The sequence below is a fragment of the Salvelinus fontinalis genome, chromosome 10 (genome assembly GCF_029448725.1).
Source record: "Salvelinus fontinalis isolate EN_2023a chromosome 10, ASM2944872v1, whole genome shotgun sequence".
In the NCBI taxonomy this organism is placed as follows: Eukaryota; Metazoa; Chordata; class Actinopteri; order Salmoniformes; family Salmonidae; genus Salvelinus; species Salvelinus fontinalis.
The window spans coordinates 38,653,146-38,668,866 of record NC_074674.1 but is presented as its reverse complement, the minus strand read 5'-3'; the positions used below and the strand labels follow the sequence as shown (position 1 = coordinate 38,668,866).

The window sequence follows — 15,721 nt, the reverse complement described above, 5'->3', positions numbered from 1 at the left end:
AGTGTTGACCCTAGTGTTGGGGATGGTAATAGTGTTGACTCTAGTGGTGGGGATGGTAATAGTGTTGACCCTAGTGATGGGGATGGTAATAGTGGTGGGGATGGTAATAGTGGTGACCCTAGTGTTGGGGATGGTAATAGTGGTGGGGATTTTAATAGTGTTGACCCTAGTGGTGGGGATGGTAATAGTGGTGGGGATTTTAATAGTGTTGACCCTAGTGGTGGGGATGGTAATAGTGTTGACTCTAGTGGTGGGGATGGTAATAGTGTTGACCCTAGTGATGGGGATGGTAATAGTGGTGGGGATGGTAATAGTGTTGACCCTAGTGTTGGGGATGGTAATAGTGTTGACCCTAGTGGTGGGGATGATAATAGTGTTGGGGATGGTAATAGTGTTGACCCTAGTGTTGGGGATGGTAATAGTGTTGACCCTAGTGGTGGGGATGGTAATAGTTTTGACCCTAGTGGTGGGGATGGTATTAGTGTTGACCCTAGTGGTGGGGATGGTAATAGTGTTGACCCTAGTGGTGGGGATGGTAATAGTGTTGACCCTAGTGGTGGGGATGGTAATAGTGTTGACCCTAGTGGTGTGGATGGTAATAGTGTTGACCCTAGTGGTGGGGATGGTAATAGTGTTGGGGATGGTAATAGTGTTGACCCTAGTGGTGGGGATGGTAAAAGTGTTGACCCTAGTGGTGGGGATGGTAATAGTGTTGACCCTAGTGATGGGGATGGTAATAGTGTTGATCCTAGTGGTGGGGATGGTAATAGTGTTGACCCTAGTGGTGGGGATGGTAATAGTGTTGGGGATGGTAATAGTGTTGACCCTAGTGGTGGGGATGGTAATAGTGTTTGGGATGGTAATAGTGTTGACCCTAGTGGTGGGGATGGTAATAGTGTTGGGGTTTTGAAGGCATTTTCCGACCTCCTCAGGAAAACAATAGAGGTAGAAGTCACTCTTGAGCGATCTGCCTGATGACTCAGCAACACACAGACGGGGAACAAATGTATGTGGTGTGTGTGTGTGTGTGTGTGTGTGTGTGTGTGTGTGTGTGTGTGTGTGTGTGTGTGTGTGTGTGTGTGTGTGTGTGTGTGTGTGTGTGTGTGTGTGTGTGTGTGTGTGTAAAACACATCAGAGCTTTTGCAGCTGACTGGCAATAATATTCCCATTTCCTCTGATGTCTGCATAGTGTAAATATCTGAAGACCAGTGGAGGAAAAGAGTCATGATAATTAACATGAGGCAGCGATTTAGTGTAATGTCCCAAACAGCTCCCTATTCCCTAGATAGTGCACTTCTGTTGACCAGGGCCTTAGGTAATAGAGGGCTGTTTGGGACAGGGAGAGATGGGTTTAAAGGACATTTAGACAACCACAGCAGACACACAGAGCACCCCAAGTCATGAGTGTGTGTGTGGTGGTGTGTGTGTGATCTTACTGCCAGACACACAGAGCAGAGTACCCCAAGTCATGCGTGTGTGTGTGGTGTGTGTGTGTGTGTATATGTGTGTGTGTGTGTGTGTGTGTGTTTGGGTGTGGGTGTGTGTGTGTGGTGTGTGTGTGTGTGTGTGTGTGTGTGTGTGTGTGTGTGTGTGTGTGTGTGTGTGTGTGTGTGTGTGTGTGTGTGTGTGTGTGCGTGCGTGCGTGCGTGCGTGCGTGCGTGCGTGCGTTTGTGTGTGTGTGTGTGATGTGTGTGTGTGTGTGTGTGTGTCTGTGCGGTGTGTGTCTGTGATCGTACTGCCAGTCACGCAGAGCAAAGTAGCACTGCTAATGCTGACAGGCGTAACCACATATCTAGGATCAGATTACCCAGTCCCCAGTCCTAACCTTAACACACCACTAGCGTTAACCACTGGAGGTTTAAGTAAATCATCTGAACCTGTATCAGTTTAATGGGGTGTACGTGCGCAGACAGACAGACAGACATTATTGGAGGTGAATTCCTGATTTATTGATACAGAGCAGTGTTTCCTAGGACACCCCTAGTTGAATCAGGTGAATCAGGTGAATCAGGTGAATCAGGTGAATCAAGTGAATCAGGTGAATCAGGTGAATCAGGTGAATCAAGTGAATCAGGTGAATCAGGTGAATCAAGTGAATCAGGTGAATCAGGTGAATCAAGTGAATCAAGTGAATCAGGTGAATCAGGTGAATCAAGTGAATCCGGTGAATCCGGTGAATCAGGTGTGTTAGGGCTGGACTAGAGCAATGGCAAGAGCATCCGACTGTGCGAGTTCAGAAAGACTGACGCAGAAGGACAACTCTCAGGTAGATTAATGGGTTATGTGTGTGTGTGTGTGTGTGTGTGTGTGTGTGTGTGTGTGTGTAACAGTATAACTTTACGTCGTCCCCTCGCCCCGACACGGGCGCGAACCAGGGACCCTCTGCACACATCGACAACAGTCACCCACGAAGCAGCGTTACCCATCGCTCCACAAAAGCCGCGGCCCTTGCAGAGCAAGGGGCAACCCTACTTAATGTCTCAGAGCAAGTGACGTAACTGATTGAAATGCTACTAGCGCGCACCCGCTAACTAGCTAGCCATTTCACATCCGTTACACTCACCCCCCTTTCAACCTCCTCCTTTTCCGCAGCAACCAGTGATCCGGGTCAACAGCATCAATGTAACAGTATAACTTTACGTCGTCCCCTCGCCCAGACACGGGCGCGAACCAGGGAACCTCTGCACACATCAACAACGGTTGCCCACGAAGCATCGTTACCCATCGCTCCACAAAGGCCGCGGCTCTTGCAGAGCAAGGGGCAACCCTACTTAACCTGTTAGGGGCTATAGGGGGCGTTTTGGAAAAACTGGAAAATATGTGCTAATTTTCAAACGGCCTCCTAATATATTTTTGCTCTTACAATATGTATATTGTTAATACTATCGGATAGAAAAGAGTCTATAGTTTCTAAAACCGTTTTAATTTTTTCTCTGAGGGGAACACAAGTCCTTTGGCAGCACTTTCCCCGACCAGGAAGTAAAATGCAAGATGTTTATGCTCGCTTCAACGCTCTGCCTATACATGGTCATGCCAACTATGACCCGAAACACACCTCGTACGCCTTCCTCTGGGTGTCAAGAGGACGTCAGAAGAGAAATCTTGCGTTTATCTTGTTCTGACGTGAAATAAGACCTATTTCTTTGGCGTGACCGTCAATTTCAGGAAGTCAGAAGCGCGCGACTTGGGAGAGATATCATGTTTTGTTTTGCTGCCGTTTCTGATATGAACTATCTCCAGCTCGGATTTGATTTGATAAATGAGACCATGTCATCGTAATGTATGTTTTTTCAATATAGTTTAATCAGATTATTTGAATTTTTTCGGGAGTTTTGCCGTGTTCCGTAATGTTTCCTTTGTTTACGTTGGAGAGATCCATGCCACTCGACTAGTACCCCTGCTAAATGAAGATGGAAAGTTGCCATTCTGAATGGATTGAACGACTCTTCTGGACTAAGGACAACTTGATCAACATTCTGATGAAAGATCAGCCAAAGTAAGACCAAATTTATAATGTTATTTCATATATCTGTCGTGCATGTCAACTGGTCGCGCGCGCCGAAGTGTGTCTGTCTGGCGTGGCTATGCTAATTTAGCGCTACATTTAGTTTTCGATGTAAAACATTTCATAAATCGGAAATATTGTCTGGAATCACAAGAATCCTGTTTTTCAATTGCTGCACAGTATGTATTTCTCAGAAATGTTTTATGAGGAGTAATTAGGTATTTGATGTTGGTGTCTGTAAATGTTATGGCTGCTTTCGGTGCCATTTTTGAGTGTAGCTGAAATGTAATTTCTGATTTATACCATAAATATGCACATTTAAAAAAAAAACATATGCTATACAATAAATATGTTATCAGACTGTCATCTTAGGAAGTTGTTTCTTGGTTAGTGGCTATATATATCTTCATTTGGTCGAATTAGTGATAGCTGGTGATGGACGTAAAAACTGATTGGTGTTAGAAAGTGGTGTCTTTTGCTAAGGTGGTTAGCTAATAGATTTACATATTTTGTCTTCCCTGTAAAACATTTTAAAAATCGGACATGTTGGCTAGATTCACAAGATGTCTGCCTTTCATATGCTTTATTGGACTTGTTAATGTGTGAAAGTTAAATATTAAAAAAAAATGTATTTTTTGAATTTGCCGCTCTGCCTTTTCAATGGAGTGTGGGAGGAGTGCCGCTAGCGGCACCCCTGTCCTATTAATGTCTCAGAGCAAGTGACGTAACTGATTGAAATGCTACTAGCGCGCACCCGCTAACTAGCTAGCCATTTCACATCCGTTACATGTGTGTGTGTGTGTGTGTGTGTGTGTCGGTGCGTTACCTGAATGCGTAGGGGACAGGTAGAAATGTGTGTGGAGGTGTGTTACCTGAATGCGTAGGGGACAGGTGGAGGTGTGTGGAGGTGTGCCGAGGTCAGAAGCCGACACCGTCAGGTTGTACTCAGTCATCTCACCGTGTCTCAGAGAGGACGAGTAACGCAGTTCTCCTGTGGTGGGGTTCAATGAGAAGCACTCCACTCTGGAACCTGGACAGGACAAACCAGACACAGAGATCTCCTGTAGAGTTACAACTAAAACGGCTAAATACACATGATACACAGACAATATGTATCTCTTTCTATGAAAGTGAGACACGTTATCCAACATGGATAATATCGTCTCAACCCACTGGGTAAAGATGTCAGTTCAATGTCTACTTTTGATTTTGTCGTCAACTAACTCAAATTATTTAATCATTCAAAGTGAAATCAACCCCCAAAAAATCGAAAACAATGTAATTGGATTTAGGTCGAAGGTCGGATAAAAATACAAAAGTAAATTAATGTACGTTGATTATACACTAATACATTTTCCCTGACACCCAAAAGTACTAGTTACATTTTGAATGCTTAAAACTTCTTATGGCTGCAGGGGCAGTATTGAGTAGCTTGGATGAAAGGTGCACAGAGGTGCCCATAGCAAACTGCCTGCTCCTCAGTCCCAGTTGCTAATATATGCATGGTATTATTCATATTGGATAGAAAACACTGAAGTTTCTAAAACTGTTTGAATTATGTCTGTGAGTATAACAGAACTCATATGGCAGGCAAAAACCTGAGAAGTTCCAATTCCTGTTTGAATTGTTTCTGAGGTGGCAGATTTTCCACCAAGCTCTCATTGAAATTACAGCGAGATATTGATGAGTTTTCACTTCCTACGGCTTCCACTAGATGTCAACAGTCAATAGAACTTTGTCTGATGACTCTAATGTGAACGGGGGCCGAAGGAGACAGGAATGAGTAATCACTGCCACGAGCTGACCATGCTTTTACATGCGCATTCACATGAGGAGGACCTCCGTTCCACCGCTCATCTGAAGTCAATCTAATTATCCGGTTGGAACGTTATTCAAGATGTATGTTAACAACATTATAAAGATTGATTCAATACATCGTTTGACATGTTTCTACTGACTGTTACGGAACTTTTGGACATTTCGTCACGTTATAGTGGATGCGCTTTGTGACTTTGGAATTGTTTACCGCTAACGCGCTAACCAAAGTAGCTAATTGGACATAAATAACGGACATTATCGAACAAATCAAGCATTTATTGTGGACCTGGGATTCCTAGGACTGCATTCTGATGAAGTTCATCAAAGGTAAGGGAACATTTATCATGTATTTTCTGGTTTCTGTTAACCCCAACATGGCGGCTAATTTGGCTATTGTTCTGAGCTCCGTCTCAGATTATTGCATGATTTGCTTTTTCCGTAAAGTTTTTTTTAAATCTGAGACAGCGGTTGCATTAAGGAGAGGTATATCTATAATTCTATGTGTATAACTTGTATTATCATTTACATTTATGATGAGTATTTCTGTTGAAACGATGTGGCTATGCAAAATCACTTGATGTTTTTGGAACTAGTGAATGTAACGCACCAATGTAAACTCAGATTTTTTGTTATAAACATGAACTTGATCAAACAAAACATGCATCATGTATTGTGTAACATGAAGTCCTATGAGTGTCATCTGATGAAGATAATCAAAGGTTAGTGATTAATTTCATCTCTATTTCTGCTTTTTGTGAAAGCTATCTTTCGCTGGAAAAATGGCTGGGCTTATTGTGGTTTGGTGGTGACCTAACATAATCGTTTGTAGTGCTTTCGCTGAAAAGCATATTTGAAATCGGAGACTTTTGTGGGATTAACAACAAGATTACCTTTAAAATTATATAAGACACATGTATGTTTGAGGAATTTTAATTATGAGATTTCTGTTGTTTGAATTTGGCGCACTGCACTTTCACTGGCTGCTGTCATATCGATCCCGGTAGCGGGATGCAGCCATAAGAAGTTTTAACAGAACAGGAAAATGGTCCAATTCAAACATCAAAATAACATTCCTGGTTATCCCTATGCCTCTTATCCACCCGACTCACTAAACACATGTCCCTGGTTATCCCTACTGCCTCTTATCCACCCGACTCACTAAACACATGTCCCTGGTTATCCCTACTGCCTCATCCACCCGACTCACTAAACACATGTCCCTGGTTATCCCTACTGCCTCTTATCCACCCGACTCACTAAACACATGTTCCTGGTCATCCCTACTGCCTCTTATCCACCCGACTCACTAAACACATGTTTCGTTTGTAAATGATGTCTGCTTTGCTTAATATAATATATTTTATACTTTTACTTTTAATACTTAAGTATATTTAATACAAAAAAAAACTTTTACTCAAGTAATAATTTACTGGTTGACTTTCACTTTTACTTGAGTCATTTTCTATTATTAATGTATCTTTACTTTAACTCAAGTATGACAATTGGGTGTGTGGGTGTTTGTTAAGTCTTACCTGACAGTGAGTAATGGATTGTTCCGTTCTCTCCCTCATCAGGATCTTTAGCTGTTACTGTCCCCAAGACTGTACCAGGCTGGGATTCCTCCATCATCTACAGAGAGAGAGAGAGAGAGAGTATTATTAATCTGCCCTCGAGCCAAAACGTTTGTCCAACCCTGGTGTAAGGGATGCAATTTGGGATTGGACGTCCCTCTCTTACCTGTATGAGCAGTTCCCTGTCGGGGTGGGCGTGGCTAAAGACAGGGGCGTTGTCGTTCTCATCCAATACGGTGATGTGGGCAGTACCCGTAGCGCTGCGAGGGGGCGTGCCTCCGTCTTGTACCACAACCACCAGCTGGTAGCTAGACTGCTGCTCTCTGTCTAGAGATAACCTAGTACTGATCTCACCTAGAGAGAGAGAGAGGGAGGAGGGAGAGAGAGAGAGAGACGAGGAGGGAGAGAGAGAGAGAGAAAGATGAAGAGGGAGGGAACGAGAGAAAAAGAGAGACACCAAGAGAGCGAGAGAGGGAGAGCAAGAGCGAGAGCGAGAGAGAAAGAGAGAGAGAGAGAGAGAGACGAAGAGGGAGGGAAGGAGAGAGAGGGAGATAGAGAGAGAGAGAGAGAGAGAGAGAGACGAAGATGGAGGGAAGGAGAGAGAGGAAGAGAGGGGGAGGGGGGGCGAGAGAGGGGGAGGGGGGGAGGGGGGGCGAGAGAGAGAGATGAAGAGGAAGGGAAGGAGAGAAAGAGAGAGAGAAAGAGAGAGTGAGTGAGTGAGAGAGAGAGAGAGAGAGTGAGAGAGAGAGAGAGAGTGAGAGAGAGAGAGAGAGAGAGAGAGAGAGAGAGACAGAGAGACAGAGAGACAGAGAGACAGAGAGAGAGCAAGGAAGGGGGGAGAGAGAGAGAGAGAGAGAGAGAGAGAGAGAGAGAGAGAGAGAGAGAGAGAGAGAGAGAGAGAGATAATAAAAGATAGAGGGAGAATGGAGGTTAGAGAGAGTTAAAGTAAAGGAACACAAGGACAGTAGGATAGACACACATTAGACAGGTTTAAATGACTACTGTTTATCTACAGAGTTGATCTACATGTCTGCTGCCAGGTCAACTAACAATCTCAGTAAGTCCTGGGCCCGTATTCATAAAGCAGCTCATAGCAGGAGGGCTGATCTAGGACCAGTTCTGCCTTTTTTTATTTTTAGATCACAATTAATTAGATTAATATGGACAGATCCCAGATCAGCACTCGTACTTGTACACCCGTGGTGTTCCTCACCTGTGTTTGCGTTGATCTGGAAGTGTCTGTCAGTGTGCAGGAGTCTGAAGGTCAGTCTGGCGTTCAGTCCTGCGTCTCTGTCGGTAGCCGACACGTGGCCGAACCCCGTACCCGCCGGAAGGTTCTCTCTCACAGCCAGAAACACCCTCTCCTGACTCAGACGGGGACTGTTGTCGTTCTCATCCGTCACAGAGACCCTCACCGTGGCACTGCCAGTCCTGCCCGCCCCAGCCACCCCCTGCGCAGAAGAGAATTAACATACAGTAGATGAAGATATGTTAGACGAAACCTGTGTGTTCTATGTGTTGTACACGGGTCTCTAAACCAGTCTCGCAGACAGACTAAGCAATGGAGAAGGTAAACCACAAGTCTACATGAAGGTAAACCACAAGTCTACATGAAGGTAAACCACAAGTCTACATGAAGGTAAACCACAAGTCTACATGAAGGTAAACCACAAGTCTACATGAAGGTAAACCACAAGTCTACATGAAGGTAAACCACAAGTCTACATGAAGGTAAACCACAAGTCTACATGAAGGTAAACCACAAGTCTACATGAAGGTAAACCACAAGTCTACATGAAAGTAAACCACAAGTCTACATGAAGGTAAACCACAAGTCTACATGAAGGTAAACCACAAGTCTACATGAAGGTAAACCACAAGTCTACATGAAGGTAAACCACAAGTCTACATGAAGGTAAACCACAAGTCTACATGAAGGTAAACCACAAGTCTACATGAAGGTAAACCACAAGTCTACATGAAGGTAAACCACAAGTCTACATGAAGGTAAACCACAAGTCTACATGAAGGTAAACCACAAGTCTACATGAAGGTAAACCACAAGTCTACATGAAAGTAAACCACAAGTCTACATGAAGGTAAACCACAAGTCTACATGAAGGTAAACCACAAGTCTACATGAAGGTAAACCACAAGTCTACATGAAGGTAAACCACAAGTCTACATGAAGGTAAACCACAAGTCTACATGAAGGTAAACCACAAGTCTACATGAAGGTAAACCACAAGTCTACATGAAGGTAAACCACAAGTCTACATGAAGGTAAAATAAGACTGATCGTATGTCCTAAACTGCTGTGTTCCTCACCTGCCCTCCCGGTCCAGAGGTAGCCAACACCGTCAATAGATACATGTCCTTAGCCTCCCGGTCCAGAGAGCTACGAACATACAACCACCCACTATCTGGGGCGATCCCGAACCCTGCCGCGTCACCGTCCGGATGCAGTCTGTACGACACGGAGGAAGAGGAGGAGGAAGAGGCGGAGCTACCGCCGTTCCCAGCAGCCTCTCTGTTAAGGGCGCGGACCTGTAGGAAGCGTGTCTTTAGAGGCGTGTTCTCCTGTAGCTCCACGCGGTAGGTTAGCGTGTCGAATGCGGGGCCCTGCGCATCCTGAGCCTGGACATGTACAACTAACGTGAAGGTAGAGCTGAGCTGGGGGGCTCCACCATCTTTAGCTACCACCTGGGAGGAGGGGGGAGGGAGGCAGGGAGGAGGGGGGCAGGGAGGGAGGGAGGCAGAGAGGAGGGGGGCAGGGAGGCAGGGAGGGAGGGAGGCGGGGAGGGAGGCGGGGAGGGAGGGATGGATGGATGGAGGGGGGGCAGGGAGGGAGGCAGGGAGGGAGGCAGGGAGGGAGGGAGGCAGGGAGGGAGGGATGGATGGAGGGGGAGGGAGGGAGGGAGGCAGGGAGGGAGGGAGGGAGGGAGGAGGGGGGCAGGGAGGCGAGGAGGGGATGGATGGAGGGAGGGAGGGAGGGAGGCAGGGAGGGAGGGGGGAAGGCAGGAGGGAGGGAGGCAGAGAGGAGGGGGACAGGGAGGGAGGGAAGCAAGAAGGGGGCAGGGAGGGAGGGAGGGAGGCAGGGAGGGAGGGAGGGAGGAGGGGGGCAGGGAGGCGAGGGGGGGATGGATGGAGGGAGGGAGGGAGGCAGGGAGGGAGGGAGGGAGGCAGGAGGGAGGGAGGCAGAGAGGAGGGGGACAGGGAGGGAGGGAAGCAAGAAGGGGGCAGGGAGGGAGGGAGGGATGGAGGGAGGAGGAGGGGGAGGGAGGGAGGAGGGGGAGGGAGGGAGGCAGGGAGGCAGGGAGGGAGGAGGGGGGAGAGAGAGAAGATCAAGGAATAATCTAATTTAATATAGTACATATGACGGCCCTGTTGGTACATTCTTCAAATAAAAACTTTATTTGGGAGTTTATTTTACTATTTTATCTACATTAGATTTGAAAATCGCCCTAACCTGTAGGTCGTAGCGCGGAACACTTTCATAGTTCAGTCCACCAATCAGCTTCAGCTCCCCGCTTCCCCGGTCCACGCCAAACATCCTTTGACCGCTACTGCCCCCCGTGCCGATCGAGACCAGGTCAAAACTCAGCTGACCGTTTGGACCAGAGTCCCGGTCGGTGGCCTGAACACGGTACACCACCGTTCCCATTTTAGTCACCTCCGGGAGAAGGAGGGATTCGGAGGAGGAGGGAAGGAAGGAGGGATAGTTGTCATTGACGTCTGAGATGGTGATGCGTACGCGTGTGGTTCCGTAGGCGGGCGGCGAGCCGTAGCGAGCCTGGACTTCGAGGTCGAGACTGGGACAGGCCTCGTGATCCAGAGGGACAGAGGAACGGAGCGCCCCGGAGGTAGAGTCCATGGTGAAATAACCATCTGGATCCCCTGATGAGATGGAATACGAGATGTCCTGGGAATGACCTAAGAGAGGGATGGGGAGGGATGGGGAGGGATGGGGAGGGATGGAGGGGGATGGGGAGGGATGGGGAGGGATGGGGGTATGGAGGGATGGAGGGATGGGGAGGGATGGGGAGGGATGGAGGTATGGAGGGATGGAGGGATGGGGAGGGATGGGGAGGGATGGGGGTATGGAGGGACGGAGGGATGGGGAGGGATGGAGGTATGGAGGGATGGGGAGGGATGGAGGTATGGAGGGATGGAGGGATGGGGAGGAATGGAGGTATGGAGGGATGGAGGGATGGGGAGGGATGGGGAGGGATGGAGAGGAATGGAGGGATGGAGAGGGATGGGGAGGGATGGAGGTATGGAGGGATGGGGAGGGATGGGGAGGGATGGGGAGGGATGGAGGTATGGAGGGATGGAGAGGGATGGGGAGGAATGGGGAGGGATGGAGGTATGGAGGGATGGGGAGGGATGGGGAGGGATGGAGGTATGGAGGGATGGGGAGGGATGGGGAGGTATGGAGGTATGGAGGAATGGAGGGATGGGGAGGGATGGAGAGGAATGGAGGGATGGAGAGGGATGGGGAGGGATGGGGAGGGATGGAGGTATGGAGGGATGGAGGGATGGGGAGGGATGGAGAGGGATGGAGAGGGATGGGGAGGGATGGAGAGGGATGGAGAGGGATGGGGAGGGATGGAGAGGGATGGGGAGGGATGGGGAGGGATGGAGAGGGATGGGGAGGGATGGAGAGGGATGGAGAGGGATGGAGGTATGGAGGGATGGGAGGGATGGGGAGGGATGGAGAGGGATGGAGAGGGATGGAGGGATGGAGGGATGGATAGGGATGGAGGGATGGAGAGGGATGGGGAGGGATGGGGAGGGATGGGGAGGGATGGGGAGGGATGGAGGGATGGAGAGGGATGGGGAGGGATGGAGGGATGGAGAGGGATGGAGGGATGGAGAGGGATGGAGGGATGGAGAGGGATGGAGGGATGGAGAGGGATGGAGAGGGATGGGGAGGGATGGGGAGGGATGGAGAGGGATGGGGAGGGATGGAGAGGGATGGGGAGGGATGGAGAGGGATGGGGAGGGATGGAGAGGGATGGGGAGGGATGGAGAGGGATGGAGAGGAAGGAAGGAAGAAAGTAAGGAGGGAGGGAGGGAGGATCATAGTGGTTAATCCCGTGTGAAACAGAGAAGGCATTTAATAGCCTGTAATACAAACAGAGCATCAATCACAGTCAATTCCAAAATGTCCAATTCAACTCCTGTACTGAAAAGAGCTATGATGAAAGTGGATGTAGTGTTTGTTTACGGTTGTATTCTAAATATGTGTGACTGTCCTTGTCTATCCGTGTATCAGTGTTTTTTTTTTGTTACATTTTGTGTTTTGTGTGAATCCCAGGAAGAGTATCTGCTGCTTTTACAAAAGCTGATGTGGATCCTATTCAAAGCTACAGTCTCAATGACAGGAGATACAAAACAGTTAGAGTGGAAGGGGGGATAAGGGTACTTCAAGTCCACTCCACATGAGAGCACTTCTCTCCTGACTCTTACTCAAAAACACCTCTCATAGAAATCATTCTGCAGTTGTTCATTCCAAAAAAGCCAACTCGAGTTCTTTGTGGAAAAAAATCCACGTTAAATCAGTCAACCGAAAGGTGAGGAAGGAGTAGAGAGGGCATTTTAAGATCGGTTCCAAACGGCCCTCGACTTCGGACCGGAACCCGTAAGGTGAGCTGAGGATACCAGGGTAACTATTCTCTGACCAGAACTCGTAAGGTGAGCTGAGGATACCAGGGTAACTATTCTCTGACCAGAACTCGTAAGGTGAGCTGAGGATACCAGGGTAACTATTCTGTGACCAGAACTCGTAAGGTGAGCTGAGGATACCAGGGTAACCATTCTCTGACCGGAACCCGTAAGGTGAGCTGAGGATACCAGGGTAACCATTCTCTGACCGGAACCCGTAAGGTGAGCTGAGGATACCAGGGTAACCATTCTCTGACCAGAACTCGTAAGGTGAGCTGAGGATACCAGGGTAACCATTCTCTGACCAGAACTCGTAAGGTGAGTTGAGGATACCAGGATAACCATTCTCTGACCAGAACCCGTAAGGTGAGCTGAGGATACCAGGGTAACCATTCTCTGACCGGAACCCGTAAGGTGAGCTGAGGATATCAGGGTAACCATTCTCTGAAAAGAACTCGTAAGGTGAGCTGAGGATAGCAGGATAACCATACTCTGACCAGAACTCGTAAGGTGAGTTGAGGATACCAGGGTAACTATTCTCTGACCAGAACCCGTAAGGGGAGTTGAGGATACCAGGGTAACTATTCTCTGACCAGAACCCGTAAGGTGAGTTGAGGATACCAGGGTAACTATTCTCTGACCAGAACTCGTAAGGTGAGTTGAGGATACCAGGATAACTATTCTCTGACGACACCAAGACTCCAATGAATGTCTTATACAGATAGTGAGGTATGCAGAACTCATAGCCAATATGTGTCATTGTTTGAGAACCACTGTAGCCAACCGATTTAGCTAGAGTGAGACTGGACCCATGGACCAAGGCTTTACTATAAAAGCCCGGGACTTAGTCAGAGGCAGAACAACAGTATGGTAAACTGTTTAAGCCGTGTGTAAACACTACACCATTTAACTGCCCCAGATAAGTTTATTAGAGATCAGAGACTAAATCCCCATGTCGCTGCCTACTCGGGGCGCGTGGGCCGTTACCGACCTTCGTTTAATGTGAGCTGGTAAAGAGACGCAATCTGAGGGCTACCGATCCAGTCTTTGAGTCGTCCCAGACGTTCTGATATTTTCAAACGTTTGATTTTATCGGCACAGAATCTGAAATTCTATTGTCGTGTGACATAAAGATGTTTTGAGAAGTTTGATGAGTATTAGCCAATGAGAGCTGGCCTGGAGAGGAAGCCAGTGAAGCCATAATGACGTTGTTTCACATCACCCAGAACGTGTCGACTTTCCAGCTGAGGTCATGACCACTAGTATGCGTTTAAACTTTCCTTTATAACCAAAGTCAAAGTGTTCGAAATGTTACAGCTCTGAAGTTCACAAGCAATGTCCTTCAATTCAAAATGGTTGGCTAGAAATGTCAACGCCTGTATGGCAAGTGTGAATGTCTGACTGAAAAAAATGGTATGAGGCTGCTTTCAGCCACAGCCACATTAAATCTAATCACATCATCACTTCATTGTTTTAGAGAGACAACGTGGTACGGAGAATCCATTGTTTTAGAGAGACACCGGGGTACAGAGAATCCATTGTTTTAGAGAGACACCGGGGTACAGAGAATCCATTGTTTTAGAGAGACAACGGGGTACAGAGAATCCATTGTTTTAGAGAGACAACGGGGTACAGAGAATCCATTGTTTTAGAGAGACATCGTGGTACGGAGAATCCATTGTTTTATAGAGACATCGTGGTACAGAGAATCCATTGTTTTAGAGGGACATCGTGGTACGGAGAATCCATTGTTTTAGAGAGACAACGGGGTACAGAGAATCCATTGTTTTATAGAGACATCGTGGTACAGAGAATCCATTGTTTTATAGAGACATCGTGGTACAGAGAATCCATTGTTTTAGAGGGACATCGTGGTACAGAGAATCCATTGTTTTAGAGAGACACCGTGGTACGGAGAATCCATTGTTTTAGAGAGACACCGTGGTACGGAGAATCCATTGTTTTAGAGGGACATCGTGAGAACGGAGAATCCATTGTTTTAGAGGGACATCGTGAGAACGGAGAATCCATTGTTTTAGAGAGACATCGTGAGAACGGAGAATCCATTGTTTTAGAGGGACATCGTGAGAACGGAGAATCCATTGTTTTAGAGGGACACCGTGGTACGGAGAATCCATTGTTTTATAGAGACATCGTGGTACGGAGAATCCATTGTTTTAGAGAGACACCGTGAGAACGGAGAATCCATTGTTTTAGAGGGACATCGTGAGAACGGAGAATCCATTGTTTTAGAGGGACATCGTGGTACGGAGAATCCATTGTTTTAGAGAGACATCGTGGTACGGAGAATCCATTGTTTTAGAGAGACACCGTGAGAACGGAGAATCCATTGTTTTAGAGAGACAACGTGAGAACGGAGAATCCATTGTTTTAGAGAGACATCGTGGTACGGAGAATCCATTGTTTTAGAGAGACACCGTGAGAACGGAGAATCCATTGTTTTAGAGAGACAACGTGGTACGGAGAATCCATTGTTTTAGAGGGACATCGTGGTACGGAGAATCCATTGTTTTAGAGAGACATCGTGGTACGGAGAATCCATTGTTTTAGAGAGACATCGTGGTACGGAGAATCCATTGTTTTAGAGAGACACCGTGAGAACGGAGAATCCATTGTTTTAGAGAGACATCGTGGTACGGAGAATCCATTGTTTTATAGAGACATCGTGGTACGGAGAATCCATTTATAGAGACATCGTGGTACGGAGAATCCATTTATAGAGACAACGTGGTACGGAGAATCCATTTATAGAGACATCGTGGTACGGAGAATCCATTGTTTTATAGAGACATCGTGGTACGGAGAATCCATTGTTTTAGAGAGACATCGTGGTACGGAGAATCCATTGTTTTATAGAGACACCGTGGTACGGAGAATCCATTGTTTTAGAGGGACATCGTGGTACGGAGAATCCATTGTTTTAGAGAGACATCGTGGTACGGAGAATCCATTGTTTTAGAGGGACATCGTGGTACGGAGAATCCATTGTTTTAGAGGGACATCGTGGTACGGAGAATCCATTGTTTTAGAGAGACACCGTGGTACAGAGAATCCATTGTTTTAGAGGGACATCGTGGTACGGAGAATCCATTGTTTTATAGAGACATCGTGGTACGGAGAATCCATTGTTTTAGAGGGA

The 15,721-nt window shown here is 47.2% G+C and overlaps 1 protein-coding gene across 1 annotated transcript in view; it reads right to left on the bottom strand.

Annotated features, from left to right (window-relative positions):
* The window catches only part of LOC129864131 (protocadherin-16-like), a gene marked incomplete at its 5' end in the record, with an annotated part of 108,503 nt that extends 97,676 nt beyond the window's left edge, over window positions 1–10,827 (bottom strand). The window contains 6 exon segments of the mRNA XM_055936780.1: window positions 4,378–4,535; window positions 6,856–6,952; window positions 7,061–7,248; window positions 8,108–8,345; window positions 9,223–9,597; window positions 10,364–10,827. Of these exon segments, the coding sequence (XP_055792755.1) occupies window positions 4,378–4,535; window positions 6,856–6,952; window positions 7,061–7,248; window positions 8,108–8,345; window positions 9,223–9,597; window positions 10,364–10,827 (1,520 nt within the window).
* Window positions 10,828–15,721: the final 4,894 nt, after the last annotated feature.